The 21,023-nt window shown below is 48.2% G+C and overlaps 1 protein-coding gene across 1 annotated transcript in view; it reads left to right on the forward strand.

The window, feature by feature from the left end:
* Positions 1–21,023, forward strand: part of GORASP1 (golgi reassembly stacking protein 1) — a 71,915-nt gene that overhangs the window by 32,445 nt on the left and 18,447 nt on the right. Inside the window, exons 2-4 of the mRNA XM_075315407.1 lie at positions 1,232–1,312; positions 12,607–12,810; positions 20,694–20,780. Coding sequence (XP_075171522.1) covers positions 1,232–1,312; positions 12,607–12,810; positions 20,694–20,780 — 372 coding nt within the window. The remainder of the gene's footprint in view (positions 1–1,231; positions 1,313–12,606; positions 12,811–20,693; positions 20,781–21,023) is intronic.

Here is a 21,023-nt window from a genome sequence, read left to right on the forward strand (position 1 = left end):
CTGGTGCTTTGTCGCTGCGGCAGTGGTTGGTGCACAGTGCCGCACCATAAAGGCTTTAGATTAGGGACCCACTCTAGAGGTTCGCCGTGACGTGGCAGTGGGCTTAATACAGTCTGATCAGAATGGTAACGAAGAACCTCATGTTCTATTTAAATTTTTGCCTAGCGGCTTTTAGATCAATGTATTTTTGGGATGTGCGATCCATGTCTTTTTCTCCATGGCTTGTTACTGGAAATGCAGCCACAGAGAAAATGAAGGTGTATTGCCTGTTTATCTGCTCACATCCAGTCATCGGCGCGAAGCAGGGAGATATCATCACTAGGGATGATCGAATGCCGCAAATATTCGGTAACGCCCATATTCGCTGAATAAGTCGCCACTATTCGACGATTTGCGAATATTCGATGCGCAATTTTAAGTCTATGGGAAACCCGAATAGCCGGGCGGGATTGTGACTGATTGGAAAAAACTGATCTGTGAAAGGGGCCTTAGTTCTCCCTTTGTGACACTCCCATACTTTCACACCTTGGAGCAATTGTTCACACATCCGTTATTTAAATGTTTTTTATATCCTATGTGTATATACCTTTCCATCTTATATTTACAACCAATGTGGTGGTTTAATTCAAACAATATTTTTATATTGTGGCCTGGGGCTTTATTTTTACATCCTAAACATTCCCCTATTTTCTCTCTTAAATGGTTTTAATATGTATTTCCCTTTTTAATTGATGTACCACCAATATAGGATTTTTACATTAATCATTGAAGAAGAGTCTCCTCTTTATTTTTTTTTCTGTCAGATCTATAGAATTAGATAATAGACAGAGCAACAAACAGACAGAGCAACAAACATATAATAAAATTGCACTCTGTAGACCTTATTGGACATCTTTTTATGATTAAAAAAAATTAGTTTAAAAAGAAAACACGGTGTAGGGTGCCCCCTGTTGTTGATAACCTGCAATTGTAAAGCCGACAACTGGAGGCTGACATTGTCAGGCTGGGAAGGTCCATAGTTATTGGGCCCTTTCAAGCCTAAAAGTAGCAGCCCACAGCTGCCCCAGAAGTGGTGCAATCACGTTAGATGCACCAATTCTGGCGCTTCACCTTGGAATCTTTGTTTGTCATTATTACAATTGTTCATCCATTAAAGTAAAGCGGAGTGTTTGTTTTCTGTTTTATACACAATACATTGTAAATTAATGTAATTATTTTGTTTTCTCTAAAGGTACAAGAGAATTCTCCAGCACAGAAGGCGGGACTGGAGCCTTTCTTTGATTTTGTTATTGCGATTGGGCATTCCCGGCTGGTAGGTTGCTTTTCATGGTATTAAATCTTTACATCTGTGCTTTCTTGGGGCTGTGCAGGTTAAAACTATTTAAAGGAGTTCTCTACTTTGGCGAGGAGAGAAAAGTGTCAGGGAAGGCAGAGATGCATGAAATGGGGTTGGGGGTGCAAAATAGAGGCTGTGCTGTGTGAGGAAAATGAGGGGTGCGTCTTAAAATCCGAATATAGCTTTACCTGGGGGGCCTGTCTTTGCAGCGATCTGGTGCGTCCGGGTGCCTGTGGCTGCGTGCGGGCGTCAGCCGGGTGCCTGTTGGTGCTGGCTGCCTCTCTGTGCGGGTGGGTGGCTGTGCAGCAGGTTTCCCAGTGCGTCCGCTGTCCCAGTTTCAAATGATGGCGCCGGGAGACAGCGCGTGCGCAGATGGAGCTCTTGGATGAGAGGTCCATCTGCGCATGCGCCGTTCCGGGAGTCAGCGCGTGCACAGATGGAGCCCTTGGATAAGAGCTCCATCTCCGCATGCGCCGCTCCGGGCGCCATCATTTGAACTGGGACCACGCACACACTGGGACACTCACCGCACCGATCTGCTGCACCACTCACTTGCTACCGCTGCTACTACTGACCCACCGTGCCTGCCACTGCCGCCACGGACTCGCCACACCTGCCGCCACGGACCTGCCGCCACTGACCCCCGCCGCGTGTGCCAGCAGAACCTCTGCCTCCTGTGACCCGCTTCAACACCACTGCTGCCCCCCTCCGGTAAGACAACACCAGAGTATAAGACGGACTTTATTTTTATTTTTTATCTCAAAATTTGGGGTGCGTCTTATAAAGCGAAAAATACGGCGCGCACACACACACGTATGTGTGATATATATTATGTATGTATGTGTATATATATATATATATATATATATATATATATATATATATATATATGTATGTATGTGTATATATATATATATATGTATGTGTATATATATATGTGTGTATGTATATATAATACATGAGTATAGCACAGTAGTTACTTGTGCCATAACCAGCCCTTAGCGATCCTGTTTTAGAAGCTGTGCACACCAATTTGCTCTGATTTTAGTACCTATAATCCTCCTTTGAGACTAATTGACAGATACATGGCTCTGGCACAGAACATGCCCAGTGAGTCTGGCAGCAGCAGACTGAAAAACTTGGCAGTGACTCTGTCTTGTGTGCACATATTTATGCAGCAAGTGTTACGGATATAAACAGGATAAGAACAGGAGGCTATTCATATCCTAAGTTACACCTTTAGCCTTAGCTCTACACTGTTATGTAACATGTTATATTGTTTTCTGTGTCAGTGTTATTAGTAATGTTGCCTCCTCATCACAGACCTGAAAATGTACCTCCACCTAGATCTAGAAATGTTGTTATGGGTAAAGTAGAGTATGCTCAATTCTCATGTCTTGGTTTACAACTTGTGGCTATGATCCCCTTGGCGTACTCAGAGTATTTACATTAAAAGGCCCCACCTGTTGTTGACCACTAATGGTTGGTCACGAATGCTATACATAATAGTACTTCTCTTTAAATAATTTGTCAAGGTAATTGTTAGTTACCTACAAAAATATTACTTAGGAAAAATGAGTATCACTTTTAGTGGTCACTGTCATTTCAACCACTTTGCATAAATCAATAGTAAAAGTGAATTTGAGAAACTTTGTAATGTATATTATCATAAAAACGTTATACTTTATCCACTTATGAACCGCTTCTCTTACCCCCACCTCCTGAACTCATTCGGTCAGAAAAAAAACTTAAAATCCATTGTGATGACTCAGTGTCAATAAAGAGTATCTGGCCACTTGTGTGGGGGGGAACTATTCTTAATTATGCCAGACTTAAGGCCCAGTCACACACGACTTACCAGCGATCCCGAAAACGATGCGACCTGATAGGAATCGCAGGTAAGTCGCTGGGAGGTCGCTGGTGAGATGTCACATAGTCAGATCTTATCAGCGATGCAGGAACGATACAGGTCGCAGTAGTGCCCTGTATAACGATCTCAGCAGTCACTGGGACCCTGTCACACAGTGTCAAACACAGCGATGTGTCCTTCCCAGCAGGACATCACCTTTGAAGAAAATGGCCTGGACCATTCTGCAACGACCGGCGACCTTACAGCTGGGGCCTGATCACTGGTAGATGTCACACATAACGAGATCGCTAACGGGATCGCTACTGCGTCACAGAAACCGTGACTCAGCAGCGATCTCGCTAGCGATCTCGTTATGTGTGACGGTACCTATAGTGTTCCTTTTGTTTGATGAGTCAAGGGTCATGGGCCATTGTATTATGTTGGACTGTCCTGTGCCCTTTTTGTATGCTAAGTTGTTGAATGATTGTGGATTGCGGTGTTCTAGTCTACGTCATCTGGATAAAAATTGAACTAGCAAACAATGAGGGGACAGCCATGATTATCTTACCCCTAATCCTGTCTGACTCATTGTCCTGAAATGTGAGCTGAGGGAAATAAGAAGGGACCTGCTCCTATCACTGATGATTCTACAGGACATCAGCCTAGGGAGCATGGTTTCAGCTGGTGGATTACAAAACTGCTCCACTATGCAAGACTGAGTCCTCAAAATTGTTTTGAGACCCCAAGTTGTGACTGTCCGGTCACCTGGCCATGTACCTCGCTGTACTTGGTCTGCTTCCGAAGCTTGCCGCTATCTCTTCTCAGTGGGTGCCTGCCAAAAGCAGGGTGCTGATGGCTGGGTTAGTGGCCTGAATGCCCTGCAGTCATGGAGGTTCTAATACCTGGCAAGTCAGCGGAAGGGGGAGACTCTGTCACTTGCACCATCTCAAGTCCTTGCTGGGAATGTACTATATACCGTTATCTGTTGGAAACCCAATAAAGTCTTATCGGAGTGGGGTACCCTCACCCTGTATTGTCTGAGTTGTCTTCTGCCCTCGGGGAAGGAGTATGGGCATACAGTGGGATGAGCCCTGGTCTATGCGGTCTTTCTAATGACAGCCAGGCCAGCGGACGAAAACACCCCTGACCCTCGTGTCTGCACATCCATCTTATGCAAATCTAGTTGGGCTGCTAACTCAGTGAGGGATCATATTACAGGTGCCTATTGAATTCTATGGAGGGAAGGAGCAGAATGAAAGAGGCCAAGAAAAGCACACAGACTGTGCTACTGCTTCTAAGAAAGTATTTTGGCTTAGCCCAGAGGTGGTCTAAGGCAGGGGTCTCAAACTCGTCAGAGTAAGTGGGCCGCACATAAAAAAAATTTAAGGCAGAGGGCCGCATTCCTTTCAAATTTAATACAATACAATATAATTGTTAATTAATTATTTCAACTGTTATAACAATGCTACATTAGTATGCGCTGAGAATCAAAAATACCGTGAAGCAAAACGTCATTTTTTTATATTATTTATTTGTCAAAGAGAGTGGGCATCTGTGATTGGCATCAGCATCAAAATGTATAAGCAGATTCCAGGTTATTCCAACAGCCAAGCACAGACACTCATTCTCTGTCACAGCATTCAAAAAATTACATAGAGCTGCGCAGTATTTTTGATTCTCAGAGCAGATAAAGCGGACAGCTACGGGCTGCCACCCCCAGCTGCCTGGCTTTTACTTAGCTGGCAATCAAAATATAGGGAAACCCAATTTTTTTTAATTAAATAATGAAAAAAAAAATGCGTGGGCTCCCGCCATATTTTGATCACCAGCCAGGTAAAACCAGACAGCTGAGGGCTGGGATTCTCAGCGTGGTAAGGCCCAAGCATTTTGGGCCCCCCCGCAGCCCACAACCGCCCCTGGAAATGGCGCATTCATCACAGCGCCATTTCCAGGTGCTTTACCTGGCTCTTCCAGCATCCCTGGTGGCAGTGGCACGCTGGGTAATAATGGGGTTAATACCAGCTTTGTATTCTCAGCTGCTAGTAAACCCGAAATTCATGGTGTCATGTCAAATTAGATGTGACCACCATGAATTTTTAGTAAATAGTAAAAAAACACAACACAGAGAAAAATATTTTTATTAGAAATTATACAAAAAAACACATTTAGGGACTCCCATCTTTTTTAGAAAATAAAAGCTTCCCTCTGACGTAGTCCAAAGTCAATGTCAGCTCAGCTTCATCGCTCTGAACAGATGAGCGTCTGTCCAGACCGACAAGAAGGCTGAGACTGAAAGTAACATTTTCCGGTCTTCATGCACACACAGCCACCATCATCATCATACAAACACACATGGCAATCATCATCATCATTATACACACACACACACACAGCCAACATCATCATCATACACAGCCATCGTCATCATCATCATCGTCACTCACAAACAGCCACCACCACGATCTTCTTCAGTCACACACCGCCACCACCGCCATTATCATCAGTTGCACACAGTCACCACCACCATCAGTCACACACAGCCACTACCGCCATCATCATCATCAGTCACAAACAGCCACCAGCGCCATCATCAGTCACACACAGCCACCACTGCCATCATCATCATCATCATCATCAGTCGCACACAGCCACCATCACCATCATCATTAGTCACAAACAGCCACTACCGCCATCATCATCATCAGTCACACACAGCCACCACCGCCATCATCATCATCAGTCACACACAGCCACCACCGCCATCATCATCATCAGTCACACACAGCCACCACCACCATCATCATCATCAGTCGCACACAGCCACCACCTCCGTCATCATCATCAGTCACACACAGCCACCACCGCCATCATCATCATCATCAGTCACACACAGCCACTACTGCCATCATCATCATCAGTCACACACAGCCACCACCGCCATCATCATCATCATCAGTCACACACAGCCACCACCTCCATTATCATCATCAGCCGCACACAGCCACCACCGCCATCATCATCATCATCAGTCACACACAGCCACCACCGACATCATCATCATCAGTCACACACAGCCACCATCATCATCAGTCACACACAGCCACCACCGACATCATCATCATCAGTCACACACAGCCACCATCATCATCAGTCACACACAGCCACCACCGCCATCATCATCATCATCAGTCACACACAGCCACCACCTCCATTATCATCATCAGCCGCACACAGCCACCACCGCCATCATCATCATCATCAGTCACACACAGCCACCACCGACATCATCATCATCAGTCGCACACAGCCACCATCATCATCAGTCACACACAGCCACCACTGCTATCAGAATCATCAGTCGCACACAGCCACCACTGCCGTCATCATGATCAGTCGCACACAGCCACCACCATCATCAGTCACACACAGCCACCACCGTTATCATCATCATCAGTCGCACACAGCCACCACCACCATCATCAGTCGTACACAGCCACCACCGCCGTCATCATCATCAGTCCCACACAGCCACCACCGACATCATCATCAGTCGCACACAGCCACCATCGGTCACACACAGCCACCACCGCTATCATCATCCTCCTCATCATCAATACAGCCATCATCATCATCATCCACACACACATACAGCCATCATCATCATCATCCACACACACAGCTATCATCATCCACACACACATACAGCCATCATCACCATCAACACACACAGCCATCATCATCATCATCATCATCATCCACACACAGCCATCATCATCATACACACACAGCCATCATCATCACACACACACACACACAGCCATCATCATCACACACACACAGCCATCATCATCACACACACACACACACACATACAGCCATCATCACCATCAACACACACAGCCATCATCATCATCATCATCCACACACAGCCATCATCATCACACACACACACAGCCATCATCATCACACACACACACACACACACACACACATACAGCCATCATCAACACACACAGCCATCATCATCATCATCATCCACACACAGCCATCATCATCATACACACACAGCCATCATTACACACACACACACACACACACACACACACACACACACACAGCCATCATCACACACACACACACAGCCATCATCACACACACACATACACACACACACACACACACACACAGCCATCATCACACACACACACACAGCCATCATCACACACACACATACACACACACACACACACACACACAGCCATCATCATCATCATCCACACACACACACACACACACACACACACACACAGCCATCATCATCATCATCCACACACACACACACAGACACAGACCCCACAAACGTTCTAACGTGCCCTATGCTCTTGTTCCTTCCGCTGCACCCGCCGGCAAAGCAGCTGACGTCAGCGCTGCTCGGGTCGCTCTGCTGAGCTCGAGTTGAACGCCGCGGTCGATTGCTTTACCCTGACATCTGATTGAACTCCGCATTTTATTGCTTCTCCCTGCTTCTCCAATGCGGAAGTGCGGCCGGCCGCGGCTGCAATGTGAAAGTGCGGCTGGCGACAATGACTGGAGGCAGTGGAGGGCAAATATCAAGTGCTCTGCACTGTGTCTGCGGGCCGCATAAATCAGACTGGCGGGCCGCATGCGGCCCGGGGGCCGCGTGTTTGAGACCCCTGGTCTAAGGCCTTGTGCGCACTAGGCGTTTTTAGCGCTGTTTTTTACCGCATTTTTGCGCTGAAAACGCAGTGACATTGCTTCCCCAGCAATGTCTGAGTTTTCATTTTTGCTGTCCGCACACAGCGTTTTTTTGTAGTTGCGTTTTTGTGGTGACCACAAAAACGCAGCATGTCAATTATTTCTGCTTTTTTTACCCATTGAATTCACTGAGATGTTCAAAAACGCAATGAAAAATGCATATAGCTGCGTTTCTATGACTATAAACGCAGCTATAAACGCAAGGGGTGGGTACTACAGTGACGTGTACAGGAAGAGGATTCCTTCTGTTGGTAAACACAGAAGCATGAATCCTCCCGGTACAGTCACCGCTGCGTCCACCCCAGTCCTGTGCATGTCTGCTCCCGTGCGGCGTCATGTCTGGGCGGGAGGTGGAGGCAGCGGCGAAAACAAAAGTGAACAGTAGAAAAAAAAAATGTCATACTCACCTGTCTGCAGGGTCCCGGTGCCATGTCCACTCCCAGCTCCTCTCCCGGTACTGCCGCTTCGGCTGTGTGCAGTCTCCCTGGGCACGTACGATGCCTGCAGGACCTGGCAATGGATCACCTGATGCAGTCACCTGACGCATCAGCTGATCGTAATTCTCGCGGTGTCGCCGGCTTTTTCGCTCCCGGCCGGCTATCAGCTGATCCTGCCGTCAGGAGACTTCATCAGCTGATTACCGGCAGCTCCTGCAGTGATGGGACAGGATCAGACTCTCATCCGATCGCTCCAGGAGCTGCCGGTAATCAGCACGGACGTGACTCAGTATTTTTTTTTTTTTTTTTTTTTTCACTGATACATCAGCTGATTGTATAATCGGCTTTTATACAATCAGCTGATGTGTGATGTGATACACGTCCTTTAACCTGACATCATCTGATCGCTTTGCCTTCCAGCAAACCGATCAGATGATATTGGATCCAGATTGGACGGTGCGGGACCCTTGACCCAGGATTACTGGATTTTTTTTCACTGATGCATCAGCTGATTGTATAAACAGCTTTTATACAATCAGCTGATGTGTGATGTGATTCACATCCTTCATCCTGACACATCATCTGATCGGTATGCCTTCCAGCAAACCGATCAGATGATATTGGACGGCGCGGGACCCTTGACCCAGGATTACTGCGGAGGGGGGTTCTTTATTTCAATAAAGATGAAGTCACTAATTGTGTTGTTTTATTTCTAATAAAAATATTTTTCTGTTTGTTTTTTTTTTTTTTTTTTCTTACTAGAAATTCATGGTGGCCATGTCTAATATTGGCGTGACATCATGAATTTTGGGCTTAGGGCTAGCTGGCAATATACAGCTAGCCCTAACCCCATTATTAGCCAGCGAGCCACCCAACATCAGGGCAGCTGGAAGAGTTGGATACAGCGCCAGAAGATGGCGCTTCTATGAAAGCGCCATTTTCTGGGGTGGCTGCGGACTACAATTCGCAGCGGGGGTGCCCAGAAAGCTTGGGCACCCTGCACTGTGGATTCCAATCCACAGCTGCCTAGTTGTACCTGGCTGAACTCAAAAATTGGGCGAAGCCCACGTCATTTATTTTTTTTTTTTTTTTTAATTTCATCAAATTCATGAAATAAAAAAAAAAAGAGGCTTCCCTATATTTTTGAATTCCAGACTGGTACAAATAGGCAGCTGGAGGTTGGGACCTGCCTGCTGTACCTGGCTAGCATACAAAAATATAGCGAAGCCCGTGTCTTTCTTTTTTTTTTTTTTTTTTTTTTTGGGCAAAACACTCCTGCATACAGTCCTGGATGGAGGATGCTGAGCCTTGTAGTTCTGCAGCTGCTGTCTGCTCTCCTGCATACACTAGTTCTGCAGCTGTCTGCTCTCCTGCATACAATGAAGAACATATTGAAAAAGGAAATGACATCAGACTTTTTTTTTCATCAACAATCTTTAATGGCATTGTTCAATGATTAAAAACGCAGCACAAAATGCGGTAAAAACGCATGCGTTGTTGCTGCTTTTTTTTGCCGTGGGTGAGTTTTTAAGACAAAAACGCACATAAAAACGCAGCGTGAAAAAAACGCCTAGTGCGCACATACCCTAACAGTTACACTGCTCCGTACTGCTGTATACTGTCCTGCTTCTGAGCATTTGTTATAGAGAGGTAGAAACAGGAGAGCGGGAATCCCTCGTCTGCTTTTATGGTGTATGGGAAAGACCAGCGATGGGCTGCAGAGGGGAAAAACATTAAAGGAGTTGTCCGACATTAGCTTACCAAAAAATGTTGAGTTTATCAGTGCTGTATTGTCATATAACTCACCCCTTCATTGTTATTTTTTGTTTTCTATCTTTTGTTCCTCTTGAATTCACCCTTTATTCTCTGCAGCTTTGTTTACATTCAGCACAAGCAAACTGACAACTTCCTGTGCTAAACCTCAGTCAGAGCTGGCACCGCTCGGCCTCATTGTCCAGCCTCAACCCCTGCCCGCCCCCTGCACACACATTCCCTGTCAGTATTCTTCCCCAGCACCTGACCTGGTATCACTCTAGCAATGGTAAAATAACAGCCCCACATCGGGCCCTGCACACACACACACAGACACACACACACATCGAACTCTGCACCCCACATCACGTCAGGCTCTGCAACCCTCCCCCCACCCACACACTCAAACACACACACGGTGCTCTGTACCGACCCCCCCCCCCCCTCACCATCGTTCTGTACCAATCCCTACCCCCATAGGGAACACATGTGGGCTACATTCACATGACCATTCTGTTTTTGCGGTCCGCAAAAAAAGGTCCATTTTTTCATGGATGCATCCGTGTGTCAGCCGTGCGCCTTCCGTTTTTCTTTTTGCGGACTGCAAAAAACGGAAGCAGCAAGAAAGTAAATAGATGAGTAGATATAGAGATGAATAGATAGATATAGAGACAGAGATAGAGGAATGAATAAATGAATAGAGGGATAGACAGATAATGGATAGATGAATACATAGATAGATGAGAAAGACCTATATAATGTCCTACCCCCCTGCATATTCTAAGCTGGCACCCTTTAGTGACTTTCATGTGGCACTAAAGGGTGCTTAGCCTTGTATTTAGCAAAAAAAATAATTAAAAAAAAAAAACGACATGGGGGCCCCCCTATCTTTTGTAGCCAGCTAGGGTAAAGCAGACGGCTGCAGCCTGCAGACCACAGTTGGCAGCTTCACCTTGGCTGGTAATCCAAAACAGAGGGCACCCCACACTATTTTAAATTAAATAATTTAAAACAAAAAACATGGGGTCCCCCCCAAATTGGATCACCAGCCGAGGTAAAGCAGACAGCTGTGGTCTGGTATTCTCAGACTAGGGAGGTCCACCGTTATTGGACACTCCCCAGCCTAAAAATAGCAGGTCGCAGCCGCCCCAGAAGTGGCGCATCCATTAGACGTGCCAATCCTGGCGCTTTTCCCCAACTCATCCCATTGCCCTGGTGCGGTGGCAAACTGGGTAATATATGGGGTTGATGCCAGATGTGTAATGTCACCTGGCATCAAGCCTTGGGGTTAGTGATGTCAGGCGTGTATCAGATACCCGACATCACCAACCTAGTCACTAATAAAAAAATTAGACAACAAAAAAAGTTTTATTTGAAAAAACACTCCCCAAAACATTCCCTCTTTCACCAATTTATTGAAAAGAACAATCAAATCCGGGTCCGGCGTAATCCAATAAGGGGGACACATGACTATCCATACCAATGTCCCCCCAGTCAATGAAGAACAGAATGTTCCCCATTGGCTGGGAGAGCCAAGAAGTGACCTGAGCTAACATGAATAGGTCAGCCCAGGTCACTGCAGGGGATGACTAGCGCTGCTGTCAGGAGGTTAGATGAGATCATTACCTGCTGTGACGATCTCCTCTTCACTCCTGTCAGCGATGTCACTGCCTTCTATGCCCACTGCGTTCTCAGCAGTATCGCCCGTGACGTCACCGCTAGTGACATGAGAACGAAGCGGGCATAGAAGGCAGTGATATCGCTGACAGGAGTGAAGAGGAGATAGTCACAGCAGATAATGATCTCATCTGCCTCCTGGCAGCAGCGCTCGTTATCCCCGCAGCTGCCTGCACTGCAGGGTGAGAATCTGCATGCAGGCAGACACACACTGCAATGAAGGCAGCCGCGGGGCTGGAGTGGGACACAGACTGCTCGGGCACTCCTGCTATCCTGAGCAGGGGGCCCGGTGCTGGCAGTAACACCGTGGGCAGGGAGAGTACTGGGTGCGGGGGAATGTGTGGGAGGGTGCAGGGAAGGGGGCAGGGACTCACACACTGTACCTGCCCAGCAGGGCGGCAGCATGCTGTTCCAGATTTGCATGTCAACATGGCCCTGCCCATGTTGACATGAAATGACCGGAAGCAGCAAAATCGTGGCAGGAGCAGTCACATGACCACTCTGAGCTGGGGGAGAGGGGCTGACAGCAGGGCAGGTAAGTGCTCTCTATCTACTTACCTGCCCCAATGTAGCCCAATAGTGTAATAATAAAAAAAAGTCAAAATAAGCCGGATAGCCCCTTTAAGAATGCAGGTATGAGACATATAATGGCCATAGATTGTGTTATCCCTCATGTACGCACAGGGCAGTTTATTTTAACACTACATGTAAGCTTTACATTTTAATACTGTTACTTATTCTACTCGGTGACTCTTCTGTCCTGTTTGATCCCTCTACAGAACAAAGAGAACAGCATGTTCAAAGATCTGCTGAAGGCCAACATGGAGAAACCTGTGAAGCTGGAGGTTTACAACACCAAGACCATGAAAGTGCGAGAGGTGGAGGTCACCCCCAGCAACATGTGGGGCGGCCAGGGGCTTCTAGGGGCCAGTGTAAGATTCTGCAGCTTCCAAGGAGCTAATGAACATGTGTGGCATGTGCTGGTATGTAATACCTCGATTCTTTCATAAATGTGGGTAATAGTAAAGCACCACTCCAACTGTGTTGTTGTTTTTTGTTTTCTTGTTTTGTTTTTTCTTTGTCGCTCCTAATTGGGAGACCCAGACAATTGGGTGTATAGCTACTGCCTCCGGAGGCCACACAAAGTATTACACTCAAAAGTGTAAGGCCCCTCCCCTTCTGGCTATACACCCTCCCGTGGGATCACGGGCTCCTCAGTTTTCGTGCTGAGTGTGTTAGTGCGCCGGGGACAACAGCGCTGCGCGCTGGTGCCATTCCTATCTACAGCTTTGCTGAGAGGGGACATGTATTTGAAACTGCCGCGCGGCCGCTGTTGTCAGTTTTTTCGCTGCGGCGCGGCTGGGACTTGTGGTGCGCCGGGGACTTCCACGCTGGCCGTGCATATATCACGGCCGCGCTTATTACTCGAGTCCCCGGCTTTCTGCGGCCTAGTTTCGTTTCGTTCCCGCCCCCAGGCCTGCCAGTCAGGGGAAGGGCGGGACGCTGTATAGAACGTCAGCGCAGAGGGCTGGAGTCTGCTTTGCACACTTCAGCCCTCACACTGGGCACAGTGGGACGCCAGTTTCCCGCACTTTGTTTGAGGCACGCCCACGATCCCTCTCTTCACAGGACGCCGGCAGCCATTACTGTGTGCAGTCTGAGCTGGAGAGAGGAGACTGGGAGACCCAAACACGGGATTCTGGTGCCCACACACCCGCTTCTCAGCGGGCGGTAAGCTGCCCTCAAGGGCTGACCCCCACTGGTGCCGAAGTGTATATTGTATTTTATGCTTGCAGCTTTCCATTGCACTGTACGGTCGCTGGGGATCCTCTGCTATATACCCTCCTAGATTTCTCAGAGGACACAACAGCATGTCGACCGCAAAAAGCAAAGGTGCCAAGGCACAGGCTTTCTATGCTGCTTGTACCGCTTGTGGGGCTGTTCTACCGACAGGTTCCACTGACCCCCACTGTGTGCAGTGCTCGGCCCCTGTGGCACTTGCTCGGCCGGGGCCTCTGCTGGAGGTGACCCAGGCAGAACCTCCTGTAAATACTGTCCAGGTGACAGAACCTCCTGTAAATACTGTCCAGGTGACAGGGACGGCGTTTGCAGTCTTTGCTGACAGATTGTCTGTGACTATGACTAAAATTCTTGAAACATTGCAGTCTAGACCAGTACCTCAGGCCATGGACACTGTTAACTCATTGCTCCCTGGTCCCCCTCAGTCGGAACAGCTCCGGGATCCGGGGGTGTCTCTTGCATCCCAGGGTGATGGCTCTGACACGGACGACAGTCCCAGACAGCCTAAACGAGCTCGCTATGAGCGGCCCTCGACTTCATCACACTGGTCAGGGTCCCAGCAGGACTCTCTGTATGATGAGGCGGAGATAGCTGATCAGGATTCTGATCCTGAGACCGCTCTCAATTTGGATACACCAGATAGTGACGCCATAGTGAATGATCTTATAGCGTCCATCAATAAAATGTTGGACATTTCTCCCCCTGCTCCTCCTGTGGAGGAGACAGCTTTACAGCAGGAGAAATTCCATTTCAGGTATCCCAAGCGTAAATTAAGTGTATTTCTGGACCACTCTGACTTTAGAGAGGCAATCCAGAAACACCACGCTTATCCGGATAAGCGTTTTTCCAAGCGGCTTAAGGATACACGTTATCCTTTTCCCCCAGACGTGGTCAAGGGCTGGACCCAGTGTCCCAAGGTGGACCCTCCAATCTCCAGGCTTGCAGCTAGATCCTTAGTTGCAGTGGAAGATGGGGCGGCACTTAAAGATGCCACTGACAGGCAGATGGAGCTCTGGTTGAAATCCATCTATGAAGCTATCGGCGCGTCGTTTGCTCCAGCATTCGCAGCCGTATGGGCACTCCAAGCTATTTCAGCTGGTCTTACACAGATTGACACGGTCACACGTACATCTGCTCCGCAGGTGGCACCCTTAACCTCTCAAATGTCTGCATTTGTGTCTTACGCGATTAATGCTGTCCTAGACTCTACGAGCCGTACGGCAGTGGCGTCCGCCAATTCCGTAGTTTTACGCAGAGCCTTGTGGTTAAGAGAATGGAAGGCAGATTCTGCTTCCAAAAAGTGTTTAACCAGTTTGCCATTTTCTCGTGACCGACTGTTTGGGGAGCGCTTAGATGAAATCATTAAACACTCCAAGGGTAAAGATTCATCTTTACCTCAGCCCAGACAAAATAAACCCCAACAGAGGAGAGGACAGTCGGGGTTTCGGTCCTTTCGAGGCTCAGGCAGGTCCCAATTCTCCTCGTCCAAAAGGACTCAAAAGGATCAGAGGAGCTCAGATTCTTGGCGAACTCAGTCACGCCCAAAAAAGACAGCCGGAAGACCCGCTACCAAGGCGGCTTCCTCATGACTTTCGGCCTCCTCTCTCCGCATCCTCGGTCGGTGGCAGGCTCTCCCGCTTTGGCGACATTTGGCTGCCACAGGTCACAGACCGTTGGGTGAGAGACATTCTGTCTCACGGGTACAGGATAGAGTTCAGCTCTCGTCCTCCAACTCGCTTCTTCAGAACTTCTCCACCTCCCGACCGAGCCGATGCTCTGCGGCTAGCGGTGTCCACTCTAAAAGCGGAAGGAGTGGTGACCCCCGTTCCTCTTCTGGAACAAGGTCACGGTTTTTACTCCAACTTGTTTGTGGTGCCAAAAAAGGACGGGTCATTCCGTCCCGTTCTGGATCTAAAACTGCTCAACAAGCACGTAAAAACCAGGCGGTTCCGAATGGAATCCCTTCGCTCCGTCATCGCCTCAATGTCCCAGGGAGATTTCCTAGCATCTATAGACATCAAGGATGCTTATCTCCACGTGCCGATTGCTCCAGAGCACCAGCGTTTTCTACGCTTTGTTATAGGAGACGAACACCTTCAGTTCGTAGCTCTGCCTTTCGGGCTGGCGACAGCCCCACGTGTCTTCACCAAGGTCATGGCAGCAGTAGTAGCAGTCCTGCACTCTCAAGGTCACTCTGTGATCCCGTATTTGGACGATCTACTTGTCAAGGCACCCTCTCAAGAAGCATGCCAACACAGCCTGAACGTTGCGCTGGAGACTCTCCAGAGTTTCGGGTGGATCATCAACTTTTCAAAGTCAAATCTAACTCCGACCCAGTCGCTAACATATCTTGGCATGGAGTTTCATACTCTCTCAGCGATAGTGAAGCTTCCGCTGGACAAACAGCGTTCACTACAGACAGGGGTGCAATCTCTCCTTCAAGGCCAGTCACACCCCTTGAGACGCCTCATGCACTTCCTAGGGAAGATGGTAGCAGCAATGGAGGTAGTCCCTTTCGCGCAGTTTCATCTGCGTCCACTACAATGGGACATTCTCCGCCAATGGGACGGGAAGTCGACGTCCCTCGACAGGAACGTCTCCCTTTCTCAGGCGGCCAAGGAATCTCTTCAGTGGTGGCTTCTTCCCACCTCATTGTCAAAGGGAAAGTCCTTCCTACCCCCATCCTGGGCGGTGGTCACGACGGACGCGAGCCTGTCAGGGTGGGGAGCGGTTTTTCTCCACCACAGGGCTCAGGGTACGTGGACTCAGCAAGAGTCCACCCTTCAGATCAATGTTCTAGAAATCAGAGCAGTGTATCTTGCCCTACAAGCCTTCCAGCAGTGGCTGGAAGGCAAGCAGATCCGAATTCAGTCGGACAACTCCACAGCGGTAGCATACATCAACCACCAAGGTGGCACACGCAGTCGGCAAGCCTTCCAGGAAGTCCGACGGATTCTAACGTGGGTGGAAGACACGGCTTCCACCATATCCGCAGTTCACATCCCAGGCGTGGAAAACTGGGAAGCAGACTTCCTCAGTCGCCAGGGTATGGACGCAGGGGAATGGTCCCTTCATCCGGACGTGTTCCAGGAGATCTGTCGCCGCTGGGGGATGCCGGACGTCGGCCTGATGGCGTCACGGTACAACAACAAGGTCCCGGTTTTCATGGCACGGTCTCACGATCACCGAGCTCTGGCGGCAGACGCCTTAGTTCAAGATTGGTCGCAATTCCGGCTACCTTATGTGTTCCCACCTCTGGCATTGTTACCCAGAGTGCTGCGCAAGATCAGGGCCGACTGCCGTCGCGCCATCCTCGTCGCTCCAGACTGGCCGAGGAGATCGTGGTACCCAGATCTGTGGCACCTCACGGTAGGCCAACCATGGGCACTACCAGAACGACCAGACTTGCTATCTCAAGGGCCGTTTTTCCACCTGAATTCTGCGGCCCTGAACCTGACTGTGTGGCCATTGAGTCCTGGATCCTAGCGTCTTCAGGATTATCTCGAGAGGTTATTACCACCATGAGACAGGCTAGAAAACCATCCTCCGCCAAGATCTACCACAGGACGTGGAAGATATTCTTATCTTGGTGCGCGGCTCAGGGAGTTCCTCCCTGGCCTTTTGCATTGCCTACTTTTCTTTCCTTCCTGCAATCCGGGTTGGAAAAAGGTTTGTCGCTCAGCTCCCTTAAAGGTCAAGTCTCAGCCCTATCTGTATTTTTTCAGAAACGCCTAGCACGACTTACTCAGGTGCGCACGTTCCTGCAAGGAGTTGGTCATATCGTCCCTCCTTACAAGCGGCCGTTAGAGCCCTGGGATCTGAACAAGGTTCTAATTGCTCTCCAGAAGCCGCCTTTCGAGCCTATGAAGGATGTTTCCCTTTCTCGTCTTTCACAGAAAGTGGCTTTTCTAGTAGCGGTCACGTCTCTTCGGAGAGTGTCCGAGCTAGCGGCGCTCTCATGCAAATCTCCCTTCCTGGTGTTTCACCAGGACAAGGTGGTTCTACGTCCGGTTCCTGAGTTTCTCCCTAAGGTGGTATCCCCCTTTCATCTCAATCAGGATGTCACATTACCTTCCTTGTGTCCTCATCCAGTTCATCAATTTGAGAAAGGTTTGCATTTGTTGGATCTGGTCAGAGCACTCAGGATCTACATTTCCCGCACGGCGCCCTTACGCCGCTCGGATGCACTCTTTATCCTTGTCGCTGGTCAGCGTAAAGGGTCGCAAGCTTCCAAATCCACCCTGGCTCGGTGGATCAAGGAACCAATTCTTGAAACCTACCGTTCTGCGGGGCTTCCGGTTCCTTCAGGGCTGAAGGCCCATTCTACCAGAGCCGTGGGTGCGTCCTGGGCATTACGGCACCAGGCTACGGCTCAGCAGGTGTGCCAGGCGGCTACCTGGTCGAGTCTGCACACTTTTACCAAGCATTATCAGGTGCATACCTACGCTTCGGCGGACGCCAGCCTAGGTAGACAAGTCCTTCAGGCGGCGGTTGCCCACCTGTAGGACAGGGCTGTTTGACGGCCCTATCACGAGGTATTCTTTTACCCACCCAGGGACTGCTTTTGGACGTCCCAATTGTCTGGGTCTCCCAATTAGGAGCGACAAAGAAGAAGGGAATTTTGTTTACTTACCGTAAATTCCTTTTCTTCTAGCTCCAATTGGGAGACCCAGCACCCGCCCCTGTTTTTTGTATACACATGTTGTTCATGTTAAATGGTTTCAGTTCTCCGATGTTTCTTCGGATTGAATTTGTCTTTAAACCTGTTATTGGCTTTCCTCCTTCTTGCTTTTGCACTAAAACTGAGGAGCCCGTGATCCCACGGGAGGGTGTATAGCCAGAAGGGGAGGGGCTTTACACTTTTAAGTGTAATACTTTGTGTGGCCTCCGGAGGCAGTAGCTATACACCCAATTGTCTGGGTCTCCCAATTGGAGCTAGAAGAAAAGGAATTTACGGTAAGTAAACAAAATTCCCTTCTTTTTGTTTGTTTTTTTTATTGCCCCGCTGTTGTGGTGCTTTAACTCTTAAGTCCCCTGCCCCCCATCTTATACTTGCCCTTTGACTTTTTCACTTTCCATCTGGTCGGTCTCTGGTAGATTGTGACTTGCCGGCAGCTCCAGTGTTTCCGAAGGTCACAACTCAATGCAAGTCTGAGAGCCCTGTACTGGCCTTGTTCTGGTCTCGTTCTGGTCTCACACTTGCATTGAGCGCTTGTGACGTAACTTCTGACTTCTGGCCAGTCAGAAGTTAGAATCTGAAGATGGCACTGTAGTTTTAAATGGAACCATAAATGTTACCATATAGTGTACTGGAAAACGGCAAAAAACTTCCAAGTGCGGAAAAATTGCAAAAAAAGTGTGATCGCACAATAGTTTTTAGGATATTTTATTCACTGTGTTTACTATATGGTAAACCTGATGTCAGTGTGATGCCTCAGATCGGTGCGAGTTTGTAGACACCAAACATATATATGTTTACTTTTATCTAAAGGGGTTAAAAAAAATTTGCAAGCTTGTCCAAAAAAGTGGTGCACGTTTTGCGCTATTTTCCGAAACCCGTAGCGTTCTCAATTTTTTGGATCTATGGCTCTGTGACGGCTTATTTTTTGCATCTCAAGCTGACGTTTTTACCTATACCATTTTTGCGTAGATGCTACGTTTTGATCGCCTGTTATTGCATTTTGCGCAAAATTTGCGGCGACCAAAAAACCGTTATTTAGGCGTTTACAATTTTCTTCCTGCTAAGCCATTTACCAATCAGATTAATTGATTTTATTTTTTGATAGATCGGGCATTTCTGAACGTGATGATACCAAATGTGTATATTTTTTATTTTTTTAACCCTTTAATTTTCAATGGGGTGAAAGGGGGGTGATTTGAACTTTTTTAGGTTTTTTATTTTTTTTTTACTTTTTTTATTTTACTAGTTCCCCTAGGTGACTACGTGGATCAACAATCCGATCGCTCTGCCATATCTCCAGATACAGAGCTAAGATCTGCAGATATGGTGCTTTACTTTCAATGCCGGCTGTATTCCGGCATTGAGAGGAAGTGACTCATGTTAGCTACAGGCGTCATCATATGACCCTGTGCTACCATGGCAACCACCGGAATTCACGTGATCATGTCACGTGACTTCCGATGGGGGCGGGGTAAGTCACTGTCATGGCGGTGCGCATATACATCTCGCTGCCAGATTTTGGCACCGAAATGTAAGTGGTTAATGGTCGCGGTTGGAAGCGATTCCACCCGCGACTAGCGGGCACACATGTCAGCTGTTGAAAACAGCTGATATGTGCGCGGATCGCTGCGGCCTGCCCACGGCAGGGGGCGGGGATTAACCGCACACGATCCATGACGTACTCAGTACGTCATGGGTCGTTAAGGGGTTAAAGCACTACTTCAGCGGTGAACCCCACATCCCCCCACAGCCGGAATGGTGCTTTAACCGAGAATGTAATGACCTGTATTAATTATGTCAATTGGAGAATAAGGAGGTGGAATATTTGCTTAGATCTGTAGAGGTGTTTAAATTAGTGTACCCCTCCTCGGCTATAAGGTCGTTGTGCTGGTGAACACCAGTAGGGATAGTTGGCAAAACTGGGCACCACAATGGTGGAGTATGCGCTACATTTCCATCGTCCAGTACTAATCGTGCTCAGTGTGCATTCACATGGAGTAGCTGTGGGGCTGCAAAAAGCCTGGTCATAGTATAGCGTCATGTTATATGATCTGTGGGGGGGGGAATAAAAGCTGTAATGGACACTTTTTTTTATTTTCCCCAAAAGAAAAATTACAAATGGAGACTATGCCCTTAGCACTGTTGCGTTGCAGCGCTGGGGTCCTAGATTCAAATCCCACCAAGGACGACATCTGCAAGGCGTTATCTTATCTTCGTGTTTGTGTGGATTTCTTCCAGGTTCCTCAGTTTTCTCCCACACTCCAAAGACATACTGATAGGGGTTATATGCTATAATCCCTGATGGGGGAAGGGATGAGAACTGTAAAATAAATATATTTATATTACTGTTGCATGAATGATTTTATATTTTATGTTGCTCTTTAGGATGTGGAACCAAACTCTCCCGCAGCTCTGGCCGGTCTACATGCTCATATTGACTATATTGTGGGATCGGATCAGATTTTACAAGAGGTACGTGCTGAATATTTAATTGGCTTGTCCAGGACTTTAACATTGATGGCCTATTCTTAAGATGGGTCATCAGAGATTGGTGGGTGGTGTGACATCCAGCACTCCCACCAATCAGCTGTTATTGATCCATGTGGCAGCCAGAACTGCTCAATGGACTAGTTGCCACAGGTGGGTTCTGCACATCCACCCCCTATTGACTTGGGGCACATTTGCAGTACTTGACTGCAGCCACTACACAGTTGA

This window comes from Anomaloglossus baeobatrachus, chromosome 6 (assembly GCF_048569485.1).
Source record: "Anomaloglossus baeobatrachus isolate aAnoBae1 chromosome 6, aAnoBae1.hap1, whole genome shotgun sequence".
Taxonomy (NCBI): domain Eukaryota; kingdom Metazoa; phylum Chordata; class Amphibia; order Anura; family Aromobatidae; genus Anomaloglossus; species Anomaloglossus baeobatrachus.